At 39.9% G+C, this 12,005-nt stretch overlaps 1 protein-coding gene across 3 annotated transcripts in view; it reads right to left on the reverse strand.

Annotated features, from left to right (window-relative positions):
• Positions 1-3,291: 3,291 nt before the first annotated feature.
• Positions 3,292-12,005, reverse strand: part of Acap2 (ArfGAP with coiled-coil, ankyrin repeat and PH domains 2) — a 108,942-nt gene continuing 100,228 nt past the window's right edge. For all 3 annotated transcript variants that reach the window (XM_076942773.1, XM_034514821.1, XM_034514818.2), the window contains one exon: positions 3,292-7,369. In XM_076942773.1, coding sequence (XP_076798888.1) covers positions 7,269-7,369 — 101 coding nt within the window. In that variant the 3' untranslated portion in view covers positions 3,292-7,268. The remainder of the gene's footprint in view (positions 7,370-12,005) is intronic.

The raw sequence follows: 12,005 nt of genomic DNA on the forward strand, positions 1-12,005 counted from the left end.
TTGTTTTGGTTTTTGGTTTTTTTTCGAGACAGGGTTTCTCCGTATAGCACTGGCTGTCCTGGAACTCACTCTGTAGACCAGGCTGGCCTCAAACTCAGGAATCCACCTGCCTCTGCCTCCCAAGTGCAGGGATTAAAGGCATGCGCCACCGCTGCCCAGCCATTACCCCAAATTTCCAAATAATACTGCAACTTGCACCGTTTAGTCCCCATCTATAACACTGATCAAGTGCTCTCTCTCTCTCTTTCTGACAGTTATTCTACAATTTTTTTCAACTAATGATTTATTTTCAGACATTTACCTCTTTAATTCACGTCAAAGGAATAAGGAATAAAGCAACTTAAATTAAACCAAAGTCGGGAAAATACTCAAATAACTCGTCACAAAACTTTCATTGCCTGATGTCTGATACACAGAATGAACCTCAACCAAGCCAGCATTTTCATTTCCGGAATTTAACGCTAAGCTGTAGCTTACCATGCCTTTATTTGTTGCCCGTAAGGAAAATTTAATGTTGTGGCTTAAGTATACCACCACATAAGTCACAGCGGTGGGTTCCCGGTAACCGCAGAGTTACTAAGCTGATCTTGAGTACCTATGGATCCCAAGTACAGCGTACGCAGGGTACAGTGAAGAAGGAGAAGCCATTCTTGTCTGGCGTGCCTTCTAGCAGGGAAAATAGCAAGTAAAAACTCAGGAGCGGTAGGCGGCCTTTTCTCACCTTAAAATCCATGTACGTGGGTGTATCACAATATGGCTATGTAGACAAACACCTGATGTGCACAATTAACTCTAGGAGTAAGTTTAACTTTGGCCAAAGTATGTAATTCCTGACCGGGTATCAGGCAGCTGGTTTTGCCTGTAGCATACTTTCTGTGTCTACTTCAGACCATGGCTTATGGTCTCTAAACTTCTTCCTATCCAGTGTGGGGGTCTGAACCATCCTTAGTGATTCTCTGACAGCTAGCTATAGACCACTTAGTCCATCTTTCTTTGTTAAATGGACTACAAGAGAACAGAGGACATTTTCTATTTTCTTTTCATCAAAATATTTCTACTACTGAACAGTTTCTGATACACTGAGGAAAGCCTTTAGAATACTTACCTATCAAACCAGCATTTCATGTCTAAGAATTCATCCTTGTCCTAAAGAAATCATAATACACCGAAATGTGAAGCGCTAACAGATAAAAATGTGGGAGCCTGAAATCACAGCAGTTTGGAAAGCCGAAGCGATACAGGGCTTGAGTTCAGAGCTAGCTGGTAGTTCAAGCTACCATACTTTCATGGGTGCGGTCCTGTGTGACTACGGTCCTGGCTCCTAAGGATTTCTCTCAGAGCTAGATTTCAGATCGCAACTAGATTAGTATTAAGTAATCACCAATGAACGGCTTATTATAGTGTAGTCATGAAATCAATATATCCAGAAGTAGGCAGATCTCTGATTTCCAAAGGCCGGCCTGGTCTGTATAGCAAGTTCCAGGCCAGCCATGGCTAGCATCTGACCATGTCTCAAAAACAAAAACAATCAACATACCCAATGTGTGCAACAACTGCACACAGATAATTTTTTTAATGTAGAGAAAACCTATACGTTTAAGAGACATATTAGCCAAGTGCAGTGTATGAACATTTGTGAGCTGACTTGGGAAAACCATATTTGAGACAACTGGAAAAATCTGATAATTTTATGCCATTTAAGAAAGTGCTGTATCATTACACAAGATCCCTTCAAAGACTCACACTAAATGATCTGGAATTTGGTCCCAAGGGTGTTGGGGGATGGGGGAAAGAGGTCCAAGAGCAGAAAAATGAGCCGTGAGCCTGTGACTACTAAAATTACTTTGACACATCTGAAAATCTCACCAAGTTTTTAAAACATTCCCCATCTAAGTAAAAGAAGAACATAAAGCAATATTGTGTGCTGTATCAGTGCGTACAGACTCGGAGGTCTAGAAGGGCTTCTATACCACGACAGCAGCTTCCTAACCAGCGTTAGTCAAAAAGACCCTAATCTATAGCCCACCCTGTCCACAACAGTCACTAAGCACACGTGGCTACTGAGCTCTCAAAACGTAGCACTGTGCCTGAAAACTCACCCTTGCCTAATTTTGACTTTGGACTTCTGCAGACTGGGGAAACAGCTCAGGTAATACAGTGTCAGTCTGCCACACAGCAGGGGGAGGATCCGCTTGTGGTCACCAGAACCCAAGTCTCAAAAGTCCGGCACTTTGGCACATGCTTGTAAACCCAGAATGGCCACTGGGGAGGCCGAGGTAGGATCCCTGAGGCTCATGGGTCATGTGGCCTGACTGACAAGTACAAAGCCACCGAGAGACCTTTCCTCAAATAAACAATCTAAACTGTGCCTGAGGAGCAATGCTGAAGGACGCACAGGCACACGTTCACCTGCACATGCGCACACGCACCCTCAAACACGTAAGCATGCACACACATGCACATGAAATACACAAGCTACTTTGTAACTAGTGGATTCCATTTTGGACAGCACAGGTAAGTCACAGGACTAGAGGTGAGTCTTGTTTTCTGGGGGATGTTTCCGGGTGTATATTTGCTTCTTTGGAGCAGGTTCACATTATGTCAAACTGCCTTGCCCCTAACTCCTGGCATGCTGGGATTACAAGCACACACCCTCATATCCAGCCCTTTTCTGTGACTTAAGACCTTATTTTGGCAGTGAGGATGTTTTTGCACAACAAAACAAAACAAGAATAAGAAAGAAAAACAGGCTGTTTGCCTTCACTTAAAACACTTGCTGTGGTTTCTCCTTAGAGACTACTCTGAAAATGAAATGCAGGCTTCTGAGACTGATCACTCAGGGTCTGGGTGAGCTTTGTGGTAACACTTAAAGGAAAAGCAAAACCAAGCTTCGCTTGTGGGTCTACTTTTCAGCTCTCCATTCCTCCCATGATTCCCACAGAAGCAGGGTTTTGCTTCCTAAAGGATGGAGTGTGGCTGGGTTGCCAAGATTAGGAACTCCAACAGACATATCAACTATTTCGTGACAGGCAGAAGAAGAGTCCAAAGACTCTTTAAAAACCAAAATCTGTGGTCTTTAGTGCACAAAGTAGGGGCTGCAACATCTCTGGAATCAGGGAGAAGATGATGTTTCAAGCATCAATGTGGATTTCTGAACTAAAGTGATCAGTAAATAGGATGAGCGTGGACCTCCACCGTTTGAAGGGTGGAAAGCCAGACCCGACCTTAGCTAGAGCAGAGCTTAGACTGAATGCAGCAGAGTTCAAAAGAAGTTGGAGCGTTCACAGCAACTATGCCAGAAGTGAGATATTTTTATTGACTTAATATTGTAAATTTTCAGCATACAAAGTAATCAAGTATATTTACAATTCTTACATAATGTACATTTTAGAATAACTATAAAGATAATGTACTTTGCTCCATTTACAATGACAAACTACAGTAAAACTACATTCATGAATTAGATACAAATCCTCTACATACTAATAAAAAGTAATGGAGTGTTGGTTATACATTCTTAAAATCCTTTTCACAGGTAGCAAGAAATAGTACATGTGATCAGCCTTGATGACCGGAATGATCCAGAAATTTCACAGAGCACAAGTAAACATATTTAAAAAGGAGCTTGTCATTTCCAAAAGCCAACCTTTAGCCTTCGTGTAAAATGGTGCTAAAAAACCTTGATAACACAGCAAGCTTTCCCTGTTAAAATTAATTAATACCCCCAAATAAGGTTGGGGAATGAGACAGATCTAGAAAATAATATAGTGAGAAGACCAATGAGAGAAAATTTGTATTTAATTGAATCTTTGTCCACGAGCCCCCTCGACCCACAACAATCATCCCCGGAGGCGGCAGGACTCAGCCAGGTGGACCCAGCCCCTTTTACAGTTACATTTCATTAGGAAACATTACAGAGGTAATAACTGGTGAGAGTTTAACTTTCTTAAGATTTTTCTTTTATTAATGTTTTTTTTTTTTAAAAAAATGTAGACTTTTCTACAATTTGATGCTTTCAAATTTCAATCTATTCCTTTAAACTTCATAATGAAGTTCTCCAGAGTATCTGAAGTCTCTTGTCAAACACAGGGAAAGCTGCTGTTTGACAGTGATGTTGAGTCCTCTCAGGACACAGATGCTTCTGAAGCGTATGTCAGACCTGGGTCACGGGTCAGCTCTTCTGCCAACTAGCAAAGCAAGTGACCATCTCTGCAAACCAAGAGCAGCAGGCTAGGAATGGAGTCACGACAAGGCTGACAGTCACTGACCAGGGCCTCAGAAGTCCTCTGTGACACCAGGAGAGAAAGGGCAAAGTGAAAGCTCAGCCTAAGTCATAAAATGCACAAAGGAGTTTACAGTTCCCTTTGTTTCATCCATTCACTTTGTCAGAAGCCCTGGATCCAAGAAGGATAGGTACAGAAGTTACTATGGATAGAGGGTTTCATTTAAAAAAAAACCACACATTTCCTAGCCCTGCTGATGGTCAAAATGCAACCACACACAGAGTTCATTTAAATGGATGATCTAGGGATGTCCAATTACTCAAAGTGGGTAGCAGTTTAGTTTTAAACAAAATTTGGCTTATGATCAATCGTTATCTAATATGCAGGCAAATTTATTCTTAACTACTCCTAACATGATCACAAATTTAAATTCTGTAAAATGTGAGTGTACATGTTTTCTTCCCCAAAATGCACCTTTGACATATTAAAGTACAAGTTGCAAGCTGTATTACTTTGGGGAAAGTAAATACTAGAGTTCCCTAAACTACAGTGAACACCAGTGTCAATTAGTTAGGCACACTGTAATGCTGAAATTAATTTTCAATGGCTGTGTTAAAAATGAATTTAAAATCTCATGTTTCAATGAAGCCTGGTGGATGACTGCCTGATCACCTTTATCCACATCCACGTTAAAGCAGCATTTCATGAATCCTTCGTAACTCCTCTATTCTTACTGTGGCCGTAACTCAATTTTTACATCAACGAGAGCATGAAAAAGAACAGATGAATAATGAAGAATAAAACTATTATCAGCATGTTTGTCCCAGAGAGATAGCAGGGCAATCAGAACGAGCAGCATGCATGTCCGGCCCCACCGTGTGTGCTCATCTCGCTAATGCTCGGAGTATTTCCCCCTTGCCACAGAGAGCTGTCAGTGAGCACAGCAGAACTCAGCCGAGAGCCAAGTGCCTTTGAATCTATTCATTACCAGCCTCAAAGCACTCCAGTCCTTTCTCTCACCTAATATGTCAGTACATTGAGAAAGTGAAGTAAGCCACAGCAATATAGCCTTGCACTGCCAGCCTCTACATAGTACTAAGTGACGTAGCTAAATCTTAATTCTAAAGATATTCAGAAGCATAATAATCTTTAAGGCATTTCACTTGAATCTTTAAGGCTTTTTTTTTTTCCCACCAAAAACCACTCTAGTCATTAAAGAGAGAGCCAGACACTAACTGCCACAGCCAGCAGGGGCAAGTCCGGAGGAACTGCCTCAAGCAGGGAAACCAAAGGGAGTCCCACCTGCCCCTCCACAGACCAGGCAGGAGCTCCAGGAGTGACAGAGAAGGAGCGCTGCGGACAAGAGGCAGGCTTTCTTAATTTTCTTTACTTTTCTTACTATTTCTCTTCCTTTTAACATGTTTTAGGACAATAAATTTCAAAATACATACCAATTAAAGTATCACAAATGAGACCTCTGCCTTTATCAAAATGCCTACCAGGCCAAATGACCTGCAAGTCTGAGGCAAGGCAGCAAAGACAAAATCCTTTCACCCTGTAAAGTTTGCATGTCCTCAGAAGCAAATCACAACAGATACTTATCCTCAATGTGTGGTGGCTTACTAAATAGGCATTGCATGCTTGCAACCTGGACCTTATCTGAGTGGCAAATTTATTTCAATAGAATTTCTACTCGAATTCTGATTTTATATTTAATTAAAATAAAGCTCTACGTACTGTGGGGAAAATGTTAAAGTTTTTACTTAATTAACTATAATTTTACATACATTTCAAAATGTTTCTGCAAAGCTGAGTATCAGTGCTACTGACAAATAGCTCGTAAAGAGTAAGTGTGACCAGCAGTGCTGGCAGTGAGCTACAGGCAGGCTCCTTCATCATGTCCCTCGACAAGACCAATCAGAGGCGGGGCTGGACAGACCATATCACACGTGCATAATTTTGGAACTCAAAATGACTTATTTCACTTAATTCTAAAGCTATATACAAGATACAATTTAAAAGAATGTATACTGTTGTATAGTACACAAGATAAATGTAGAAAAAAATAAAAGGGCTTTATTGCTGGTAAATTTTAGTATAAACAGGAAAAAAAAAAATTAGCTTTCTTTTCCATTACATGGAGATTTTTCTTTCACCAGGAGTAATAGTAAAAAATATATATCTTAGAATGGATTAATTCCAAATATAAAAATGCCCTATAATATTATCTTTGACACCACTGTATTTTGATGAAAAGTCCAATTTTGCAATAGTCAACTTCTGAAATCCGGTTTTGTTACACTGACAATCTGTCAAGACTTCGGGAAATCAGCCTGACAACAAAAAACGAGCTAAGATTCTTGAGGTGACTGAAGAATGAAAGCAGTAAGAGCTTCTTTCCACCATAAGACAAAATAAATCTAAAGAGTAAAGTGTGGTCCACTCACACGGCAGCTGTGTTGCTGGGGTTTCGGAGGACAACGGCACCTATGAGAGAACGAGGGGCACGCTCGCTGGTCCTAGCAATTGCGCTGTACACTGTGGGTACCACAGCTAAGCTACCAGAAAACACACATACTTATCTGAACCACCAACTATTATAAGGACAGCTACAGAAAAGACACATCCTCCAAGCAGGTAAGATAACTAGCTCCCACCTGATGCAGACATGGTGACTGAATGTTCCCAGGGGAACAAAGTCCAACCCATGCATGGCAAAGGATGGAGTGGTCTAGCAGTATGGCACCTCAGAACTGGAGAGATGCCTTAGATCTGGATACAACTTTTTATAGGAGCACAACTCATTAAACAGACTTTTTTCTTCTTAAATAAAAGAAGAATTATAGTGGATTTCTTTCCCAATTATGAGAGATCTTGTTTTCATTTACAAAAAATCCAAAATGAATGGGTACCATTTTTTCCAAATAATTCAATGTCTACCAAAATTAAGTGGAATTAAAGTAGTAAAAAAGGTGTGAGTTTCTGGTTGTACATGTTAAGAATTCACCAAATTTCATAGTTTCCCCTTTCCTTTTAAAAGAAGGATCAGAACTTCTGTGAATCTTGCTGGAAACGATTGAGTTTCTCTGGATTATTGGATGCCATTTGAGAAAAATCACGAAAAATATCCTGGTAAGTTTCATCACCTGTATAAAAGGAAAATAAAGACACTTTTAAAATGTATACAGTTCAGATATTAATAAAACAACATTCATTTCTACTCATACTACTTTAAGATTCATTACATTTCATTAAAGTTTTGTTCCAATAGCATTTTTTGAAGGAAAAAAAAAAAGGCCAGCTAACAATAACGGCAGAAAAGTGTGTAAGAAAGGGAAGGCGATACCTGACAGAAGGGTCTCAGATGCACCGCAGGGGGAAGCTCAGAGTTAGAGAAGAACGAGGTGCAAGCGTTTGAAAGCAACGTGAAGAAACAGTCATTAGCACACGAAAGAAGGGAGGTTATTTGAAATGAAGTAAACAGCACATTTTACAAGAAAATACCTCTTGGATAAAAGTTACAAGAAATGAGTAAAGCCGGTGCTAGTGAAGGTTCTGACGGACGCCCATTACTAAGGGAAACGCTTCATATACTATCATCAACGAGAAGCGATTCACACTGAAATAGTTGTTTGTAAAAAGTAGCTCACACGCGCTTTGAGGTTCAGAACTAATGTATCTGATCTACTGTTCACTAAACTCAGTAAATCAAAAGGCCATAAGTGACTATGACACCAGACCTCCACACCATCTCCTGGCTTACAGTCACGAATACTACGCAAAACGGGAAAGGAAATCCGAGAATCTGTTCACACGAGTGTACACTAAACACTCTTGTGGAGATGTAGATTACAGGTAAGGACATTGTAGCAAGCTGGACACAACTTCTCTTGCTGAGGAACTATATGCATACATACAGACTAACCCTCAAAGGAAAATCTTATTTTGGGATCGTGATGCGTCCAGCTCAGCATTACCTTGGTACAGACTCCTGGCATGCTTCTGTTGAGCATAAAATACTGTTTTGTGTGATTTCATAGTGTTATCATTCCCCTAAGATACCATGTGTCCCATTTTATGACAATCTTGTTATTAAGTTATTGTTGACAGTAAACTCTGCAAGTCTTTGAAAGCAAGATTGCGGAAGACACAAGATTTTCTCACACCAAAAGCTAGAGAATTAGAAAACGACTGAGGGCAGATAAAAGTCTAGTGAAAAGTCCTAAAAACATAACACACAGATTTTAATAAAAAGAGGTTAGTACTCATGATATTTAGTACCTTTCAACATTTAGTCTATGTAAAAAGCAATTCATTAAAATCCTGGAAATGTAATCGTTACATGAAATAATCAGCTGAGCCCAACTGATGGACTTTAAAGGGGGAAGTGCAGTGAGAAGAGCCTCGCACAGGCTGGCTGGCGGCCAGGAATGACTCCCACTCATGTCTGAAGGACACTGAAGGGACTCCACTGTCCAGCTAGATGCATGACACACTACAACCCATTCCTGTGCCTGGCCATCCTATTGCGCACAAAACAAACTGAGAGGAGTGCAACATTAAATAACAATTAATAAACCATACAAAATAGTTTAATGTTTTTCTCTTTTTAGATGTTGAATTAAAATATGTAAAATATTTATTGTAAACATTATAAATATTTTAAAATACTATTCAGATAGTCTAGAATTTTACTTTCCAAGAAAGTGTAAAGTGCAGATTATAATACAAAAATACCACATTGATTTTACCATTCAACACCAGAAGTAACATAAAAGGCACACAGTATATATTCAGGAAGGAACAGGAGAAGGGTCTAGCAGACGCTAACGCCAAGTCGTTCACAGATAGCACCAGATGAGCGTTCTCAAGTATGACAGCAGTACAATGGTAATATATGGCTTCTACATTCAGTGATGCATATTCTGTATAACGAGCTGTTCTTCTTTATGATTTTCTAGTGTCTGATTTTAAATCGCCTAGTACATATACGAGGACATCTTTAGTAAAACCACTGTACCATGCAAAACTAATTCTAAGACCTTTCAGTCACTAGAGCAAACACGTCCTTGGGGGAGATTGTGGTGCCGTAATCATCATTGGTTTCACAGACTGCAAACACTTAAGAGTTCATACAATACAAAAGGAAGGTTCTAGTTTCACACACAAAACTCAGTGAAGTCAGTTTTGTAAAGTTAATAATGCACTAACAGTATGCTACCTTCCTTAGACCTCAAAATGTGTTGTCAAAAGCAACGATCGTGATTTACTTAAAACAGCCAACAACAAAGTGAGCGCCATTATCTAAACCTTAAGGAGAATTTTAATCACTTGAAAAATTTCCCAAGGCAAATCTAATTTGTCCAACTAGAACACAGAAACAAGATTCTGGGATACATTATCCTAGACTCTTCCTATTAATACACTGAACAGCTTACTACAAAAATCAGCTAAGCATATTATTTAAATTACTTAACCGCATTTTTCCCATTCAGAAAGTTTAAGTGTTTTATGTGCCTGAACAATTCTAAAGTTTTAAAATATATACTTCTATGTTTCCACTGACCGTTTAAATTCACTTTTAGTTTTTGGTATTCAGAATACTCATCACGACAGCAGTTAGGCTGACTGAAAGGGTTCAGTGACCTCATTACTGAAATGAATGTTCTCAAAAGGATGTGACACCCACCCTCTGTGAACACATCATCCTGCCCCACTAGCTGGGAGTATTTTCCTTTACAAATGATTGGGCGGGTGCCAGAAGCTACATGTTCACAGGACCAGAAGTAGCTCCCAAATGCAGTGACTCCCCACTGGCTGACACCCAGAACTGGAAATAGGAAGCACCTAACTGATTCCCCCACTGAGAGCAATGTGTGCTACTCCTTACCTGGCCAGGCCTCCTAAGAGTTCTAAGGCTGCTAAAGGAGAACCTACCTTCCTTTCAGAAGCGCAACTTAATACTACCTTCCATGAAAAATGGGAGTCCAGGCGGTTGAAGATACTCAAGTTTAGAAATGGAGTTTCTTAGAAATAAGCCCATGATTGCTACGCATTGTAACTGCATCCTTTAAATAGTAGGCCTGTCACTGTCAAAAGACTGACAATTCCTGTACCTACAAACTTCCCAGGGTTCTGACGTCTCCGTCCTATGGTTAGGAAGCAGTCAGGCAAAGTCTGTAGGCAAAGAGCCAAGCATATCTGCTGTGCCAGGACTCAGATGGGAAAAGAGGAGCCACAGGGCATACAACTCGGTCAAGTGCACACCACACCACCTGCACATCACACCAAGTATTCACCTTTAAATACTGGGCCCTAAAACTGAGCTTAGAATTGAATTATTTTCAAGATATTTCTCAAAATGTTTCTTTTAATCTTATTTTCAACCTGGCATTGATGGCAGAATTAATACTTTTTAACTTCTAAATTAAAATTTGAAGATGGTTCAAAAATGGTTTAAAGTGGGGCCTGTTTTCAGATTTTCATTAAAACTGAAAAAGAAATCTTTTCCTATCGATACCTGAAGTTCCTATACTTACGACTGCGCATGAGTGACAGTAAAGGGGCTTCTGAGCACTCCCGGATGGCACAGAAGAAATTCAAGCAGAACCAGAATTGGAGCCAACGGGAAGGTCCTGCCCTTGCAAGTTCTCACCTGCAGAGCAAGGGGACCACTGGCTGTGGCCTCTGACCTCTGACCTCTGACCTCTGGCCTCTGACTCACCAACTGAGCAGGCATAGTGAAGCTCCTTAGGAAGGTGCAGCTGACTTAACAGTTACCGTTACAATTTCAGGAAGATACAAATGTAACAACTTACAACCTTGCAGCTCACTGCTACCTCACAAATGTCAGCTCGTTTTCTTTGATCAATTTTTATTCAAAGTGCTTAAATGCAAAGACCTCAGAAGTGGCCTTGTAATACTATCATTTAAAGATATGTTACAAAATTAGAACTTATTTAAGAGCTAACATCCAACTCTGAAACAACTATGTGAAATCCAGAGTTACTGTTGAGTCTGACCCGTATTAGCATACTCACATCTCAATATAGTATCCTGACCTGGCGGTCTGTGAGCCATAGGAGTGAAGTAAACCACCCTAGATTAGAAGTATCTATCTGACCCAGGCCCTTTCTTCTTCCTTATTATATCAGGCCAAAAATAAATAGTAAATACAGTCCTCTGGGGAGAAAAAAAAAAAAAAAACTACCTCACACTGACACAGTTATAGATTACTGTATCACATACTGAAATAGCAAAAATTACTATAATTAAACTAAGTGGCTGAAAATAACAAAAAGTACAGAAATGTCAGAATATGCTTCAGCAGGAATGAGAGATGCTATCACCAGTCCACTTCAAAAATAATATAAATATTCATTTTCGTAAAATATATTTTTATAAAACAAATATGCCCATTGCAAAGTGAATGTCTTTCTGTAGGTACTTGAGTTATGAATTCCTGAAATGGTTAGTAATATGTGTATGAATATAAAGCAGATTAAAACACATACACTCCAATCATGAACTGAATGCATGTCGTTTCTTGTGCATATGGCCAACCAAGCATGTGTCTATCAAACAGAAGCGTTTTATCAACTTCTCGTCCTTTTCTTATACCATGATCCACAGGTGATGCTCACTCAAGACAAACACTGAGGTGGCCATGAATTGACATTTTCCTAATAAGTCTACCTCGTCATCAGGTTCACCAAACACTGTTCTAAACACTACTCACCCCAGCAAACAGGGTACAGTTGCCTGGGGCAAAGCTACAGATAA

This window comes from Arvicanthis niloticus, chromosome 12 (assembly GCF_011762505.2).
Source record: "Arvicanthis niloticus isolate mArvNil1 chromosome 12, mArvNil1.pat.X, whole genome shotgun sequence".
In the NCBI taxonomy this organism is placed as follows: domain Eukaryota; kingdom Metazoa; phylum Chordata; class Mammalia; order Rodentia; family Muridae; genus Arvicanthis; species Arvicanthis niloticus.